The following is a 19,689-nucleotide window of genomic DNA, read 5'->3' on the forward strand; positions in this document are numbered from 1 at the left end:
AAATGCAAGTGGTCCCCAAACTGTAATGAAACAAACCATTGCAGAATGACGGTCTTTCTCTTTAGTCCCTTTAATCCTTCATCAAGCATTGCTTTCTCAGCACCGAATGCCACCTTTTCCCTGCACCGCCCCCCCCTTCTTCCTCTCTTTTTTTTTTTTTAATTTGCTTTTCAGCATGACAGGCAGTGGCAGTTTCATTAATTAATACTTCTCCAGCCCTCGAATCCACTGCTGTTTTTCACATGTATCAAATAGTCATTGTGAGCATCAGGGAGGTTTTTGTTACAGTGCTTAACTTCTTCATGCTGTCCAAATCACATAAAGTTTAATTTTTCCAGTGTCTCAAACTTCTCTTGATTAATATAGATGCCTTGTGCTGCCACAGCGCTTGCCAACTCCACTGTTTATTATAAAGGAAATAAGGAACCGTGGGACTGATTAGTACGTCAATTTATATATATCTCGTGTAGCATCTTCATTTATTTTAAAATGATTAACAGCGCGGAGGCACCCCCCTCCTCGCCGAGCACTGGTTTCCGTCTGGTGCAGGGGCTCCGGGTGAGGCGATGGCTGGCGGGGGGCTGCGGGGCGGCTGCGCGGGGGGCTGCCCCCGCTGCCCCTCAGGCTGGGGGCTGCCGGCATGGGGGGGGCTCCTCCGCTGGGGCTCTAGGTGCCCTTCCGGAGAGGCAGCGTGTGGGCAACCTCCGCACCGCCGTGGTCTCTCCCCTGCAACAAGGATGACATAGGGAAAAGAAAGAAAAAATAACCTCATTCTTGCCTCTGCTCCCACACATAACCCTCCAGCAAACCCTGCTGGTGCTCCTTACCCTTTATTAGCATCACGTACGTCCATTTTGGCCCACCACATCACAAGTTTTTTGGCTTTCTTTTTTTTTTTAACCACCTCCAGCAAGACAAAGTGTGTCAGGCCCATACAAAGTCCCTGACGGCTCAGAAGAGCAAGTAATAGCATTTCATGGAGCACTTCAGAAAAGGCTGAGAACAAGGAGGGGAGGAAGAGACCTCCAAAAAGAGGAATTTTGAGCAAGCCAAAAGGGATTCGTAGCTACATGAGCATTTTAAAAAGGCTGAAGTTTGAGGTCACAGAGGCAGCTAAAGGAAGAGAAACTGAATACTGGCGCAGGTCTGTCAAATATTAAGGCAGCCTTCTCTTCCCCCCGCCCCGTCATGTCATCTTTCCTTTATTTTTTTGGCCAGTTTTCATGAATAATTACCATGTTGAAAAAAATAGCAGGGATATTCTGAAATCAAGTGAAATTAAAGATAACATCATGAATAAGTGGGAGCCTGCAGCTCCCAAGAAAAGCTTTAAAATGACATTTAGAACATCACTGTCGGAACAATGCGGTTTACAATCCTGATCCTAAAACAACATGGCAAGATTAATCTTACATAAATGCATTATCCTTAAGCTAAAGTCTTGATGAAGTGAAACAGACCATTTTAAATTAATGCAACATAAAATACGGCACCCATGTAAAATCCAAGCAAGTTTCAAGCTGTGCCTATGGCAGCCCTCAAAATAGCTAACGAAAGCCCAGCTCTGGTTGACATAATGTATTAAGTGCATCTCTTTTGTTAATAGATTTAGAAAATTCCTAATTAAACCTGGCCTGAGATTCATGACATTTACCAGTCAAAGTTTGGTTTAAGTCTGAAAGATTTGCAACAAAATTAAAGAAAAAAAAAGCTGCTGTACAGACTGCAGTATATTTGAAATGTAGGAAACAGTAACTGAGTGAGAGATGTGATAAAACTTCCTTAGTTGGATGCTGAATTTCCTGCAGTAAACCAAGAAAGATGCTTTACATTTTTGCGTGGCTGCATCATGCCTGAGAGACAGAGCCACAATTCCAAGAGGAGGCATTCATCATTAAAACGTCTCGTATCAAACCAGCTCTCCGTACATGGGGGAGCATGGCAGGGTTTTGCTGAGCCGGGGGAGGAGAGAGGGAGGAAGAGAGGGGAAGGGATGGCAGGCGCCTTGCCTCAGTTTCCCTGGGTGAGAACTGAAAAAAGGGGTGTGATTAGGGGTGCTTTTTGGGGATGGATAGCCTGTGGGGTGCCAGGTGGCGGAGGAGTGCCCTGCAGGTCTGGGCACCACACACCGTTCATGGGACCATGAACGGGATCATCCATCCTCCTTCCAGCTTCCAAACCCCACCTAGCTATGAGGTGCAGGGTGGCTGGGAGCAGGCAGCCAGACCTCTCTGATGACGACCAACGGGAAACAGAATCTGAGCTTCCCGTGTGCCAAAACCCACCCAGCAGCTCACCCCCTCATTCCTTGTACCAACCCCAGTGGTCAGTCAGATTTTAACCAACTGACGCAGCTGCACTGTATTCTTCCTAAAGGGTGAAGAAGTTTACTATTTTAAAAAGTAGGTTTTCTGCACTTGCAGCGTTTTAGAGGGGGAAAAATAGCAGGGCTTTTGCATAAAAGAAACCTGCAGTTTCTATGCCAAAAGCTGCTTTCATACCAACTTCTAGGGCTTTCCACCAGTTAACAGGAAAAATCAGTTTGTGTGCATGTCAATATATTGGAGACAGATTATTGTATGACATTGAAATAAATCACAATAATCAGTTCAGAGCACAGATACCTTTCCAGTTTGCTGGCAAGGGGAAAATGTTGGGACAAGAACTACAGCTGCTAATCCTGCCTATAATAGTCATAAACTAACAGCCATACAGTACCTGCATATTACTCAGATGCTGGTACAGCAGCTTCCATGATTCCTTGATTGTTTGCATTATAATCTCCATATGTATGAACGAGACAAATTAGGTTGCCATTTATTTGTTCATTATCTATTATTTTGATTAATGGAATTCTTGTTCTCAGAATAACTATTTAAAAATAACATTTGCAATAATGAGGACTGAACTATTAATCATGATCTTTAGCAGAAACTCTGCAAGGAACTGGGGCAAGACATTTCATATGAACAAATGTCATAAATAGGATTTCTAAACAGACAGTGCTAAAACTTGAAATGCAAAAAAGAAAAAAAAAACACAATAAAACCAATCAAACTCAGAAACAAATGGTTTAATAACTTTTTCATCTGTGGGAGTTTTTTCTTCTCCTCCTCTTCTCTCCAAAGTTGTTCTAGGACAAGAAGTGCTGCTGGACTTTTTAAAAACACTAGAGGTAACAGATGCCCCCAGCCTTTTCCCTAAGCTCCTTTACAATATACATGTATATATATAGTGTTTCCAAACTGCCTACCCCCCAAATTCTGATTACTCACATTTATGGTCTCTCAAGTATTGAACATTGCAAGAAATGTTTTAAAACACTTAGAGTGGAGAAAATTAAGGCTCAATAACTCCTTAATGAAGGTGGTTCATCCCTGCCATGCCAGACCTACTGTGCCCCTCTCTCTTCAGCCAATGAGGCCCAAGAACTGTGGTGTCCAGAGCTCTCTCACAGAAAAGGACCATCACTGACTGCTGGCTTGGGGAGAGCTTCAGACAGAGATATCCATGATACTTACTGTCCAGTTTTGTTTGGGGTTTTTTGGGGGGAGTTTTTTTGTTTGGTTGTTGTTTTTTGTTGGTTTTGTTTTTTTCTGGGTCACAGCTTTCAATTAATTTTCTGCATGTAAAAGTGTGTTTTTCTAGAGAATGCCAAGGTTGGAGGTCTGGGGGTTTTGCTTGTGTCACTCACACAAAAGGCTAAGAACTTGGTGTCTCTGGCTCCAGCACTGCAAGTATGTTCCACATATATATACATATATCTACATATATATATATACTCTCAATTAGACAGAACTCTTCCTCACTGCTAACCAGTAAATCATGCCTTTTGAACAGCCAATTACTTGTTCCTCAAAATTTTTAGAGCATGTTGTTTGACACAGCACTGATAAACTGCATTCCTAAAGCGGGCCAAGTTTTTATATGTTTTTTTTTTAAAAAAAAAGCAACAGAAGAAGATAAACACAAAACATATGTATTAGAAATTGCTACCACTGCTGTCACCATTTTGTGAAAGCAAGCTAGAGACTGGCTCCTGTGCCTGTGAATGCACCTGGGAATTGGGCTTCTGGCTGCAACTCTGCAGCATCAGGCAATGTCTCTGAAATGACCCCAAGCTTTAGGAGAGCTTTGCTTCCAGAGCTGCAGCAGCTTCAAGATTCACATGGTCGCAGAGACCCTTTCAAAGGGGAGCCAGCTTTTGTCTTGCCATATATAAAAGCAACTGGAGTGCGCTCCCCGAATTCATGCCTACCAAATCAGGTCTTTAGATGCTGCTTAGTGTATTCCAAACTAAGATACATATTCATTGTGGATAAGCAAGCTTAATTATGGATATATTGGGATACTTAGCATTTATAAAAATATTCAGAATATTCAGTATGTTTAATATGGCAGCATTTCAAGAGAATATACATGACTTTTCACAGATTGTATTGACTTGGGATAAGTAATGAGCATTTTTTGCCCTTTAGACGAAGAAGAGTATAAAATATTCCAGAGTTGCTGGGAAATTCATTTTATATGAATATGTCCTTATTTATTTTTTTAAAGCATTCAGGTAGCAGAAAGCAGAAATTAATGTTATGAAGGAAATGAACACCTTATTTCCCACCTTTTTTTAATATATTTTATTGGCGCTGATAACAAAGAATGAAGCACAGCCTAACGCTAATATTCTCAAAACTGGGTGTGTATAGTCCTCTTTACACAGCCCTGTAGGCCACCTGCTTTCCAGTAATGCTGAACACCTGCATCTCCTGTAGGTAGTTCACTACACTGAAGTAGGTTTCCTATTTAGACACCTAAATATAGATTTAACTGGCTCATTTTTGAAAAAGCCTTCCTTTAGATCCTATTTTTAACATGCAGAATTAGAATTATTCGACAAGAAAACTGCTATATAATGTAGCACTGTCATAAGCTACTATGCTGGGGGACTTTAAAAGCCCTACCTAACATTCTTTTCTAAAGGAAACCTTTTGAGATGATCTGGTTGACTACTGAAGGGAACGGGGGAACTGTGAAACACTAATGTTAATATTTCTACTCTTTAGCAGACTAGTCAGGGGAAAATATTTTACCTGTGAGGAGAAAACATTATGTAAAGTGAATCATTTCCACTTAACATTAAAAAAAAAAGCCCTTTCATTCTCAAGCTACCATATGTGGTAACTAACATTTCTTGCTCGGAGCATGTGTATGGCACTTCTGTAACTTGAACTGACTTTACACCTTAAACTCTCATGAACAGATCTGTCCCCAATTAAGAAACGAAATGAAGACACGGAGTGACAATGTTTAATGTAGGAAAACGTAATGTTATCAGAATGCTGCAGGCATCGTTCTCAACACAAGCTTGTTTCTGTGCTTCTAAAGGCCTCTACAGCTGCAGGTAGAAATGAGTGCATTTTCCCTCCCTAGCGCCCAGGGACTGCGCAGTTGGAGTCTTCTGGGGGAGCACAAAGCCTGCTCACGATGGGAACGAGTAAAACAGCAGACAAGTGAATAATCCTAAGCGACACAGATGCTGACAAACCGAGACAAAGGCTGATACTGAGGAGGAAACAAGGCAAAAGAAAGGGAACTATCTCCTGGAGAAGTGATCATACCGCAGCTTCTGTGGAAGACAAACTGACTGGCAAGAGATGAAGCGATTCATGAAACTAACCCCAACCCAGCATTCTGCTATATTGAGAGATGCTGTAATTTAATCAAATACTTCGAAGACAGATTGACACAGACTGAGACTGCAAGAGCAAACTACATTTGCTGTGGAAGAAGCTAGTCAATAAATTCTGGCATGGCAGTAGTTTACAAAGACAAGATTATGAGTAAATTTATTGTGCAGTAATACAATCCAAATTACAAAAAGAGTCCAGATGCAGGCTGGGCTGTCAAATCTCTTTTTTGGATAGATACACCCATTTCAGAATTTTTGGGAAATATATTTTCAGCTTTGACCTTATATTGTCTTTTAGAGGAAAAAAGCCCAGATGCCTTATCTCAACTACATGAGACAACATCACGAGCATGAAAAGATGAAAGAGCATTTTAAGGATGCTTATGTTTACTAAATCTATATTACTAAACCTATGAGAACCAAAGACTAGTTGAGCTAGTTTGCAGAGCTGCAGTGTTTCACTCTGCCACATACTTCTACTGAGAGGTATGTCCTTGCACAATTTTATTAGATAAACACCAGAAGTAGAGCACTTTCATCTAATTCTCCAACTAGAGCATAACTTTGCTGCTACTATCCCACAAAAGCCAAGCAAACAATGCTCACAACACCTACCTAAGTGCTAAGCCATCCTGAAAGCTTTATGAGAAGAGTTGTTGGCCACTTCTATGACCTGACAGCAACTCAGATACTCCTGTGGCAGTGGCTGGGCTTCCCACGTAGCCTTTGGGATGGAAAGATGAGCAAAAGAGGAGCTCAGAGTCTCCATGAAGGATGCAGCATATGAACTATGTGATATGGTGCCCAGCGAGGATGTTAACTGAGTGAGCAGAAACCAACTCCTGAACTTCATGAAGGAGGGACTAGCATGGAGATGCGTTCTCTAAGCGTGGCTGAAACCACCTGCAATTGTTTAATGAGAGACAGGAGGACAGGAAAAGTGCTGTAGTCAAAACTACACTAAAAATGCGGATGAAAGGAAAAGTGAGTGATGTTTCACAAGGTGATAAAACTGCCCATGAGAAGGTGTGCCCTGAAATCCACGTGCCAAGCTGGAAGATGGAATGGGAAGATCCAGATCATTACACTGGTCTCCAAAGACATAAGATACACAAAACAAATTCAGTTTAATGGTTTTCTATGTAACAGCTTCGTCATACATAATTCAGAGCGCTGAGAAGCGTTTGTTAAGACAGGAAACTCTGTATACTAGAAACAGGAAAGCAAACCACCACACAGAGTCCACAGAAACTGTAGGATGAGAGCCTTTCAAAGGCCAGATATGAGGACACCAGGCTACAAGTACTCTTGAGAAAAATACAGACTAAATATTAGTTGTAATGTTGCCATAGAAAACATGTTAGTTGCAAAAGTAAATAATTTTTAGGAATTCTTTACATTCTAACTCACTATTACACATCACTGTGCATTACAGAGTTACCTATCCCATCCAGGCCCCAGAAAGCCAGTAACATGTTTTTTTAAACACTAGCTCCCTGCTCTACAATTAACTGACTCTCTATATAACAGACTTTGATAAAACACTTAAAAAATTTAAGAGCTAAAACTCAAGCAACACTGTTATTATTTATACATGTTATAAAACAGTCAGTGTTTTAGCGATGAGTATCACTGCACAACTTTTTCCCAGCTACCACATTAAAAACCAAACATCCAATTAATTGTAAAACATACTTGTTTTGGGGCATCTGCGGAGGTGGTGTGAACTTCAGTACCTCGGAGTCCATTAGACTCAAATACCACTGTGGGAACAAGAGGGCTTGTTAACAGATGAACATTCAAGCTTCGTTAGTGTGTATACATTATTTGAGACCATTACAGATTAACCACGTTCAAAAAAAGACACCAGCTACTAGCCTGTGGCCGGAAAATACCAATTTACCGTAACACTTACTGTAAGAGAGTGTGCTAATGGCAGCCTAGGGCCACTGCCCTTTTTAATTCAGACTTCGGCGCGGAAGAAAGCAATCACTGACAACATTAATTATCAGTGCATGTGTAAAGGGACCCTCTTCTTGCATTACTTACCATTTGGCCTCTGTCATTTTGCATCAGACTGGCTTATGTATGCATCATTCACACTTTTCAGGAGGAACCCGCTAGTCTCACTGTCTCGTGCGATGCTCAGGAGGTCTCTCGACACCGGTGGCTTTAGCCTCCTACAGCCTCAACCACAGACCGTGCCAGGTTAAAAATGGCTGGTGGGGATTTCCCGTTTTAGGGCTGACCGGTCTGCGGAAAAATCTCGTTTCTCGCAAAAATGTTCCTGTCAACAACAACGATGAGGCAAAACAAAGCCTTATGTTGTGCTGAAAGGGGTACTTTGATTTCAATTTGTGCTGGTGGCAACAGAATTCATTAGCATATTCATTTCTGAGTACCCTACTCTCTAATTAAAATAAAACATTTGCAAACAGACTTATCTTAAATGCATTGCAATTTTATGGGGTTTGGGCAGGGATCAGATAAGCAATATCTGGAGAACAGGAGCAATATTCATAAAAATAAAAAACCTGTCCATTAGATTTAGGTACTGGAATTACTTAGGTTAGCGTGGTAAGTGAAACATAATTCTTGGCATTTCGTTAGCTGGATCCAAAAGCAGGCAAGTGGGAAAGGGAGAAAGCAAGAGCAAGTGTGAAAAGGTACCTGCATGGGACCTCTGATGAGTTCTGAGGTGACCGGGTTGGGTAAAGCATTTTCCACATTCTCTGCAGACGCAGTCTCCTTGGCGTGTTTGTGTCCTGAGCATCCCTGTAGTTGGGAGGGAGGGAGAGAGGGAGGAGAGGGTAGCGGGGGGAGAGGAGAGAGGAAAGTTGAGAAGAAAACATTATGCCAGAAGAAAACATCATTAGTATGTCTAATGTGTCATTATGTGAGGCTACCTTCAGGCCCTGGATGACAACTGTCAGCCTTCATGTAGGCACTGGCTGACAGGCCAGGCACACAGAGGACTGCAAGAATGCATAAATTACATTGAATTAAAAAATGCTCCCCGTGATGTGCCCGCACCAGGACTGGCATGTCAGGTGTGCGCTTTTCAGAGCAGCTGGATCCACTTCTCAGCCATCACCCAGCTTTGTCAAGCAGTACATCAGGCAAATCAAAGTGACTCCAGCGTGGCGGAGACAAGTCACATGGATAATAGGAAGTGAGTAGGACCAGAGCCCGACTGTCCCCCCCGGGCAGCAATACCTCAGAGACAAATGCAGAGCGAGCGGAGCCATCACAGACTGATCAAACCTTTCCCCCCTGCCTACCTGCCTGCCGGTGCTGCTTTGACCCCAGACCTCTGAGGCACAGACGAAAGACATCTGTGAATGAAAGTGTCATTCCGGACATTTTGAGCTGGTAGCAGCACAGCAGCCTTCCCCCAGCCCTGGGTAAACATGTTTTCTAGGCCATTAGCATTTGTGGAAAACTGCTCAAACCTCTCCTTTTTCTCCAAAGGTCAGTTTACAGCATCTGACTTAAAGGGCTGGTCTTTGTCTTTTTGCTGCTGATCAAAAAAGACACATTTGACTTTTATTGGGCTTTTTTATTATTAAAAAAAAAATTATGTTTGAACATCATCTTTTCTATTTTGGTAAAACTCCCTCCTTGGAAGGAAAGAGTTGATGTTTCTACTTGCCACTGGAATACTTTGGCTTTTAGAGATATTCTTAGGGGATTGTCAGCACAAGTGAAGTTTCAGTTTTTCTTTCATTCACAGCACCCCAACCCATTACAGCATTTAAAACCAATAAAACTGTGAATAAAGAAGCGGCAACAAAAGCCCCTGCCACAATTGAAAAATCAACTGATATATGCCAAAGGGCTCATCTGAAAATGAATGGAAAAGAAGATGGGCTGCCATTTACTCCGCTGGTTGGTATTGCACCAAGTGTCCTCCAGTGTTTTTTACCACAGCACATATTTAAAAGAAATGTCTGGCTGAAAAAACCAAAACCAAAACCAAACACAACAAGAACAATAAAAACACCACCAAAAAAATCTAACAACAACAACAAACAAACAAAAAAAACCAAACAAATCAAAAAAAAAACCAACCACCAAAAAATACCACCACCTCACTAATAATTTTCTCTCTTTACAACAGCACCTCCTGCAGATGGCAGCACAGTCTGTATAATGTAGCTGAACACACTCCCAGCAATTAAGTTTCTTGCAGTCAAACACAAGATGATGAATTAGAGGCAAATCCAGACCACATATACACCCACACACACACAAAAAAAAAGAATCACTTACACTTCAATAAGAGTTTCACTGTACTATAAGAATACAATTTCCCTTGTAAGGCAGCGATGATTAAAAAAGGTTTCCTTGTCTGTTACTAGCATTTTCCCCTCACTGGCCAGAACAACAGCTGCAGGCTCGACAGCAAAGCTGAGCCAAGTGTGTTGAGGGACCAGACATGGCCTTTGCTGGACCACTGTGCTGTCCACCAGACAGGAAGGGACAGGCAGGTATGGGCAAGGCAGCTGAGCAGCTCCCATGGAGCCTGGGAGGCCCAGGGAAAGAGTGCATCTGCTGCCATAACCCATCCTTTCCTCATGTGGTGATTCATGTAAGTATCGTTAATAAAATAAACGACCATTACTAAATATAATAATAAGATTATCTCTACAAGCATTTGGGAAGACTGGGCAGTGTGAAACAACCCTATCGTACACAGAGCAAGCTTTGTGTTTGCAGCTGCATCACAAAAGTACATACAACATCACTCTTTTCCAAGGACACACTGGACTAAACACAAACGTAAAAGAAAGGATCCTAGAAATAAATCTAGTGACTCCAAGGGAAGTTGAACACTGCCATATCACACACTGAAACATTCTACTACAATCCAAGATGAGGTAGTGTACCAAACACCCAAGCAAAGCCTACTGGGAACATTCAATTGGGAAAAAAAAACTCATGTGACAAATAGCATATCTAAGTGGGATTTTTGGTTGCTTATGTCACGATTGCCATATTAAGACTTAATTGTATGATGCATATTGACTTAGAGGGCTCAGTCTAGGGCTGTGTGTTATTTCAGACAGGGTTCATTTACCCTCCTCTATTCATAGTTGGTAGGATCTTGTTCCTTTTGCCTACGGCAGCTTTTTTAGTGCTATGAGTAACAGTTATCAACCAGCCAATTGGTCTGGAGAACCATCAACAATATGGAAGTTGTATATAAAATAAAGACACACTACATAAGAAACAAAGTTTCAAATTCTGAAAACTTGATTGATATAAAGCACTTGGAATGAAAGAAGAGATTTCAAGGCAGAGATGGGAACTACATAACTTTCAGTTAAAGTGTCTCTGGAAATCACTGCCCAGCAACAACATTTTGGCAGTAAAATCCCTCTTTTAAAAATCAGGTAAATAGAAAGACCTCCTTAGAAAACCTGCCCCTACTTTACTTTGCCCCAGCAGTACTCATGGTTTTCAGATGCCTGCGTTCACCAAGTCACCTTCTAGTTCCTGGCTTTTACTGTTTCTCTCCAGCCTCTTAGCACGGCTGGGAGCTCACTGGACCAGTAAGATTTCTCTGAGCAGGCTGACTATTAAATAACACCAAGGAGGGCACCCACATGAAGGTATCCCAAGTGGATGGTGGAACAATTAACTGGTATTTAGAGCAGGCAGGGAGAAACTTTAGACAACATTTCCAGGCACTGGGATGGCAAAATCAAAGTTGGCTGGACAAAAACAGGAACGCTGACCCTGCACTTTCAGAAACCGAGCATTTCCTCCTCTGCTTCCTTAACAAAAACTAGGAGCTTGATGTTAGTTGCATTCATCACACAGCCTCTAAACACCTGCAAAATGGTCTACTTGATAGTAATAAATAACAGTCGCTTCTTACATAGCATTACTTTTTCAATTACTCAGTAAAACTGACAAGTGGAGTGGCTGAAAGGTGCACCTCATGGACTATTTCAGACAGATTTTGCCTTCCTGTTTTCTCCAAAAGGCCTTCCACCAAGACCTGAGCAAATTCTCTGGCTCCTTCCTCGCCTCACAGCTGACAGAGCAGTCAACTCACACAAACCTTCAAGGCACAAGACCAGAGCTGTCCTTAGACTACCAGCTTCCAAATGTCCTGGGTTTCATCCCACTTGAAAAATGGGGTCACAAGCTCCATTTCACACATACTTTTGACAAAACAGAGAGCATTATGTCAGGAGAGGACACTACAACACTGGTCTGGAACACACACTTTCTCCATGGGGAGCTCGGCTCTTGCACAACTGCTACCAAGAGAAGAAGAGTATATAAAAAAAATGGGCTGGTTTACAAATGGTGAGAACTGGGACTATGGATCCCGTTCTCCCCACTGCCCTAGACCCACACCCACTCCCTCCAGCCCACGAGTAATAAATCGGTATGATTTTCAGTTTCCACTGAGACAAACTAATTCTGGCAGATAATGAGAAAAGTATGGTTTCAAATGAAAATACAAAGGTCTTGGTGTTTTTTGTTTTTTTGGTTTTTTTTCTTTTTTTAGTTCTTCTTTTACATGGCAGTTGACTGGCAGGAGACAGGAGAGCTATGATACCTTTTTAGTCCCTGAACTTTTAAACTGGCTAATTGCACAACTGCTTTTTCTGCTTATGTGAATTAGTAAGCGCATATTCAGCCCTACCTCTTTTTAACTATAAAAATACAAATGGATCAAATGAATAATTTGAAAAAAACAGCAGTCTTTGATATGAACAATGAAGATCTTAAGACTTTTGTCAAGAAAGACAAAGGACGCTAACAAGTAATCATCCTTCTCTGTTGTTGAGACTTGTTTGCAGACAAAATTGAACAAAACCTCCAAAAGAACATCACAGATAAGCCCCAGAGAATGTTTACTTTGCCCGAAGCAAAAGGACTATGATGTGTGCCAGCACACAGGGATCTTCCTGTGATGACTCCTGTGACAGCACAGCTATGTAACTTCAGCCCACATGAAGCGAGGGGACAAAGGAACAGTAATACTCCAGGTGGAACCAGATACATTTAACCTGCGACAGAAATGTCACACAGTGAACGAGAGGGGATGCTGCAATGTTAGAGATCGGTAAACAAACCTATTTAAGCCTATTCAGAAATGATAAAAACAATGAACTTGTAATCCTAACTGTTAAAGGGAGAGAAGGAAGAAACCGTGAAACAGGGTGTTGTGGCTCCAAATGAAGCGGGAGCAAGCCGCACCCTCAGCTATGGAAAGGCTTGTGAAAATCTTACCTGCATGATCCAGGACAGGGCTGTTGGCACCGCAGGTTTGGTACAACGAAGCAAGGTCCTTTGGAATGTATGTTTTAAAGATATTTAAAACGTCCAAATGTTTCTCATGCCCGTCTGATCCCAGATCCTGCTTGCTGGAGTGTAAAGCCGGAGAAGCTCCCATGGCGGTGGGCTGGGGCTGCAACAGTGGGCTCGCTCGCGCTGCCGCTGTGCAGTTTGCCAGTGTCCTCATCTCATTCCCAGCCCTCGTGTGAGACTCCCTCTGAGGCACCAGTGGCTCTTCGTGTTTAGCGTACTGCTCATTTTTACACAGAGGATGATACTGCGGCGGTGGGCTGAATTTGGCCTTCATGGAGTCAGACACGCACTGCTTACCTGGAGAGGCAAAACTAGGGCTTCCTTGGGGAACCCCATACTTTTCCACTTGCTTACTGTTGGTGGGCTGTGTGCTAGGCCTGGATATGACTGTCGGAGTAGGCGTTACGCTTCTTTTATACGCTCCCATTTGCATAAGTTTGGAATTTGCTTCATATTTACTTTTTTGTTGTGCTGCTATGCTGTATTGCTCCTGGGAATGGTTCAGCTTGGGCTGTCTGTACCCATCCAGGCCTGATAAGCATGGACCACAGTGGCCAAACGCATGACTGTCCTTTGACTGATGGGTACTCCCGGATTTTGCGGTCATCCCGATGGAGAGAGAGCTGCTTTTGGACCCCGGCGATGCACTTGGCACTTGAGTGCGCGTAAATCTGGCAAGGGGCAAAGGCTGGCACTCCTTACCGCCCAGAACGGGAGGGGGGCCGGTACGCCCACTCCTTGCCAGAAAGATCAGGTTGTTTTTAATACTCTTGAATCCATTCTGTTGAACCCAAGGGGGGGCCATCGAGTTACAGCTGATTTTGTGCAAAATTGTTTTGTGCATCCACAGGACTTCAGGGTAGTAGGTCTTGTGACTGCAGAAAGGACATGGGTAGACAATTAAAGCAGCCTGCAAGGATGTATTCAGATTTTTATTGCATGAATTATCCCTTGTTGATTTTTCACTCAAATCGAGCGGAGCTACCTCTAGAGCTTCAGCACCTTTTTCTATCAGAGGATGCTCCCTGTGTAAGTCCAGCAAATATTCTCTAGTACGACTAGCCTGCACTTCAAGTGAAGTTTTCAAATCCATGATCATGTTTGAAGATGCCTGGCTCACACCTGAGGCAAAGCTAGCAATGCGACTACAGCAAGGGAGCCCTTGGCTGTGGTGAAATGGTGGCATCTTTACGTCTGTAGAACCTTTTAGATCTTGGTATTTTGAAAAAGGCTCCTTGCTGGTGCTCTCCAGTGCTGACACAAGGGCAGGAATATCTGGCTTAGATGCCCTGGCCTCATCTTCTCTGGCATTGTGGCTTCCCAGCTTCGGGAGTTCATCCAACTGAGATGTTACCATCAGGGCTTCCTCCTCAGAAAAGTTGCAGCGGTATGGCTTTTCATCTGAATGGGACAAACCAAAAAAAAAAGAGGTCATTGTCATTTTATGCAGAAAGGAGCCCAGAAGACTGAGCAAAATTCAAGATTAGAATAAGATAGCAGGAGAAAATGCAAACTTTGGTATTAGTATTGTAATGACATGCTAGAGACTAAATGTACTGTATAAACAAGGAAATATTGAAATAAGACACAACAGTTCAATTTACTTTCAAAGATGACTGCAAAGTCTGGATAACCTCTCTAATGTTGCATGTTCCCGACATTTTGAAGAAAGAACAATTCAGGAATATACCTATATTAAAATTCCAGGATTGCAAGAAAAATAAACAAACATGCAACCATTTAAAGCTTTAACAAAAGCAAAGATAATAGAGCCAGATAAGACTGACCTAGTTAAAGGTTTGTCAGTACTTCCATTACAAGCCCCTATATTCAAAGGGTTTATAACTCAGCAATAAAAATTGGCTCCACAGAAAAAAAAAAAAGCATATAAGCAGGCACAGCACATAGAATAAATTGCTCACTTAAGAGGGACTTTTGCAGTGGCCAAGAGTACCGGATGAGTTATGCATGATGTAAATTTTGAATTTTCCATCCGTTAGTTTAAAGCAGACACATTTTTTTAACATACTTTTACATGTGAGTCAAACTTCAGGAACATTTTATGACCACTCAATCCACTGAGAGATAAGGAGTTCAATATTTTCAGCCATGCAGATTACAGAATTCAAACCATACTTTTGATTCTTCTCATCTTCTTCTTCGCTTCTCAGCCCTCCAGAGTACATTTATCTAGCTTAACACACATCCTGGAGAGGCATACTGGGCAGTAATTAAAGCCATTTAAAAGGGAAAGAGAAGAGTTGGATCTGTTTTGCTGGGAGCTCTGGCTACCTCTGCCAGCTCTTGCGATGCCGATCTCGTCACAGCCACTGATGAAGCCATTGAATCCCTCCAAATCAGATCACAAATCACTTCCACGGAGATTTCCATCACAGCACTGAGGTTTACTCCACTGAAACCACTCAACAAGTAACTGAATGAAATCATCTGACAAACTTTCAGTTTCAATTAACATGCAGTTAATGAGCCACTGCCAGGCAAGTGTAAGGAGACAATGCTCCATCTAAAATGTTACCAGTCCAAAGTGATTGCTGCATCTGTAGGAGGGGTGAGAATGGGAAAGGAGTGAACTCCTCTAGAGCTGCATATCCTCTCACATCAATTCATAAAAGCCAGCACTTCAGAAAATCAAGAGCTGTTTGTTACTGCAGTGCAGCGCGACAGGCATTATTCTGTACGGCACAATGGAAGAAGCATGTCTTCACTGGACTTCCACTGCAAATAAAGTCTATTTAGCCTTGCCTTCAATTCAAGCAAAAAAAAATTCTTAAGCTTTTCTTTAATTTGAAGTAATTAGGCTAAAAATAACCCATAGATTTGCAGCCTTGCAGGGTCGAGTGCTGACTCTGTTAAGATCATTTTCTTTTCAAACTCTCTACGTGTGTAAATTCACGGGGGAAAAAAAACACCACAACCTAGAAACTTTTTTTTCCTGTGTTGCAGGGGGCACAGCTTTGGGAAAGCATGTGCCCAGCACTTCTAGCCAAATTTACAGTTTGAAACAAAGACACTGCATGCAGTGGTGAAATCTGACACTGCACATCTGTGTTATTTTCAAAGCACATCTGCCAAAGTCCAAAGTATTTGCGCTCTTATATAAGATTTTAAGGCTTCTCCTTTGATCACTGTAGTAAATAATAAAGCAACGCGAAACCAAATCACCGGGTTGTAGCAGTACTCGGCAGAGACTGAACCAACCTACAGGTGATGCTGAGCAGGGCGGGCAGAGGAGGGAGGTGGGGGACCACAACCAGCCCCGCTTTGGGGGTCTGCGGAGCCAGGAGGCTCTGGTTGCTCCTTGGTCCACCTGTGCAGAAGTGACAAAGGGGCACATCAGCAAATGCCTGCAAGTCCCAGGTTGCTCTGCATACCTCAGACACTCCTTGATACATTCTGATTTGGTCAAAAACCTACGCGCTGCACTGCTTCTGCAAAGAGGACAAAGTCAAACAGAGTGTGACGTGGCACAGATCTGGGCACTGGGCCTGGTCTTTAGGTCTGGACTGTTCAATTTAGGTCTGTGCTAGGTGAGGGAGGGAGCAGGAGGAAGTGGAGACATAGACCACAGTCCCATGTGCCCCAAGAGCCACAGGTATAAAGTCTGGGACTGCAAACCCAGAGGTGGCTACTACAGTCCTTTCAGCCCTATTACTTTAGTGCAGCCACAAAAGAAAAAGGTATTTTCTAGGTGGAAAATGTAGCACAGAGCAGGAAAACGATGAAGGCATTTCTGAGGTGTATCTAGGGCTGCAGTTGCCCTAATGCTGAAGGTACAGCTTCTAACATCTCTTCATAATGTCTTGCTAGATTCAATTTTTCTGATGTCTCATACGAGCAGTACTGAACATACTAGGAATAATTTTGAAAGCTTAGATCCAAGTTTCAGTAGCAATATTTGTGTTAATTGTTCAAGCTGCACTTCCAGCAAGCAAACAAACAAACAAGCTCTACCCGCTTCCCCAAGATGTGGACAGACACGTTTTCCACCTGTAGGCCAACTCATACTTCTTCCCCAGCCCCATCCTGCTCTCCCCACCAGGGACCTGAAACTCCAGATATTGACAGGCTGAAACACCACTATGTGCCTCACTCCCCATACCAGGTTGTGGTCCCGTTTGGCTATGAGCAGGTAGCAAATGCCAAGGGGAAAGAGGGGATGCAGGCAAGAGCAAGAGAAGTCAGTATGTGACCCAATAATATAGGCAGAGCCTTTTTAGAAAAATAGATTAAATTTATTTCTGCCTGCTCCCAGCCGCTTGCCCCAGCTGAAAATGGGTACTAACAATCCCTTTAAATCACTGGTATAAAATATTGCTCTAACCCGCGCAGTGCAGGCATTACTGTCACCAGAAACTTTTGAGATTTTATTATGGCCATGTCAAAGCAAAAAACCATGAATGGGATTCCTTTTCCATGATCTCTAGGGACTATAATTCACATTTCTCATTGACAGAGTTCTTGGCTAAGCATGCTCTCACTTTTTATCCTCCAATCCCTATCATCTCCTCACACTTGCCTCAATTCCTTTGTTTCTTACACAAAACAGCTGTTTACCTGCTGCACTTAAAAGAACGAGAGAGGTTCTTTTACCACATCCCTGAAGTGTTACACAGGGGTGTCTGCTGAAGTGGATACATTTTACAAGGTTCTCACTCAGGAGGTGGCTGCTGATCCCACCTCATGTCTTCGACCTGTCCATAGCTTCAGATATCAACAGCACCACAGATCACAGGAGTGCAAAGCAGGACAGCATGAAGCACTTAACTGTATGGGAAACCATGGTCCAGAAACACAGGAACACTCAGGGATTCAACCAGTTCTTCAAAAATTTACCTAATTGTCATCATTTAGTTACACATCTTACACAGGCAGATAAAAGTGACTCCCCTTCTCCCCAAACACTCGTATCTCTCTTCTCTATTCCTCCTCCTCACAGGCATAAACTCTACTTGTTTCCTCCCCAGCTCTGTTTCTCCACATAACCAAATTTCAGAATGGGCTACACAGCTGTTTTAATTCATGAGGCTTCCTATAAAGTAAACCAGGCTACAAGCCTGAGGACAATGGAACTGTGATTTCTATTCAGAAGAGCAGAACTGGCTAGAAATTGGCCCCTTTTCTGGCTAGCATTACAGCACTAGGAGTTGAAGGGAAAGGAGCAGATGTAATGTGTTTGATTTTTAGTAAACATTTGATAGTGATTTGCACTTTGAGATGAATGCCGTGTCTCCATTTGAAAACTGCCTGCAAATAAATCATGATAAAAGCAAAGGATCACATTGGAAAAAGGTGCAATATTGCAAGAGCTGTATTAGGTCCTATTTCACTTGGTATTTTCTTTAATGATCCAGAAAGGATTCTAGACAGCACGCTAACTTAAATCTCCAGGAAATATCGCATTTGGAGGAGCTGCAACAATAACGGGGACAAGGAAATAACACACAGGGACTTAAGAGAGAATAGAAATGCAGTCTGAAAATAATCAAATGAGATTCATTCTGGAAAATGGCAGGCTAAGACAAGTGAAGGGAAACATTCCAAAAAAACCCAAGCAGTGGGAGGGCGGAATCTGGAAAGCAGCAATGTTGAAAATAACAGATGTTACAATAGATGGCAAGTTAAATACAAGTGTATTAGGTGAGGTTCTTCAGCTTAACTTTCACAAATAAAAGTGTGCATTACAGAATTTAAAATAAAAATAGAACTACCCCTCTGAAGAAGACATGATGGCCATGCTGGTCACACTCTTTTATACACACATACATATATATATATAACAAAATATATATACTATACTATTGGGCAATATGTAGAAGCAATATGTAAGCACAATACAAGACACAGCAGGGGAAAAAAATGCAAAAAACAGGTTTGCAGCAGAAAATCAAACTCTTTTGTCCTGTGAAAAAAGGTCCAATGAAAATACTCCATGCCTGTTGTGTATCTGTGCAGACCTGCAAACAGGGACAAGTCAGAAGGAGCTAAGAGAACTGCAACAGAAAAGTAACCAAGCAGAAAATAAAGATGAAGACTTAAGTGTCTCTCACATGGTTGAAGGAAGATGGGAGGGTGACAGCCCAATGCCTGCAGCCTCCCCAGGAGCACCAAGCTCCAAAGGAGAGAATTATGTCATTCTGAGCACTGGAGTCTATCACAACAATCAGATATAATTGTGTGCAGGAAAACTCATGATGAGTAGAAAAAAAAAAAATCTCAATTCTGTGTATTTTCAGCTGGCAGAATAAATGTCAAGGGAAGAGGTGGAACACCACTTGTGCTGTAAAATCTCTATGGACAAAACACAGATTATCAACGCATGATAAAAATCCATTCTTTTCACGGGGAGGTAGAAAGCATGACTTACTCCTTCCTTTCACTCTACCAGCACAGCAAACCAAACCCCCTTGTACACTAATACCCACACACTACAACTGCATTGCAGACATACACCAAAACCAGCCTTCCTTTCATGCTAATTCCCTATGTGGTTAGCTAAGGAAAAGACTCCTGGAGTGCTCAATGGTGAGTCCGTGATACTCCTTAGCAGTAGGTTTATCATCTGAGCACAGGCCAGGCTGACCCAGTATCTGTTTTGCAGAGGATGATTTATCTTCCAGCAGCCATGTCCCCTGTTCTAGCTGCCTGCATAT

At 42.4% G+C, this 19,689-nt stretch overlaps 1 protein-coding gene across 1 annotated transcript in view; it reads right to left on the reverse strand.

Annotated features, from left to right (window-relative positions):
- Nucleotides 1-666: 666 nt before the first annotated feature.
- ZNF516 (zinc finger protein 516) overlaps nucleotides 667-19,689 on the reverse strand; it is a gene marked incomplete at both ends in the record, with an annotated part of 57,728 nt that continues 38,705 nt past the window's right edge. Inside the window, 4 exons of the mRNA XM_080340554.1 lie at nucleotides 667-726; nucleotides 7,382-7,449; nucleotides 8,357-8,461; nucleotides 12,941-14,419. Coding sequence (XP_080196680.1) covers nucleotides 667-726; nucleotides 7,382-7,449; nucleotides 8,357-8,461; nucleotides 12,941-14,419 — 1,712 coding nt within the window. The remainder of the gene's footprint in view (nucleotides 727-7,381; nucleotides 7,450-8,356; nucleotides 8,462-12,940; nucleotides 14,420-19,689) is intronic.

This window comes from Nesoenas mayeri (assembly GCF_963082525.1).
Source record: "Nesoenas mayeri genome assembly, chromosome: 2".
Classification (NCBI taxonomy): Eukaryota; Metazoa; Chordata; class Aves; order Columbiformes; family Columbidae; genus Nesoenas; species Nesoenas mayeri.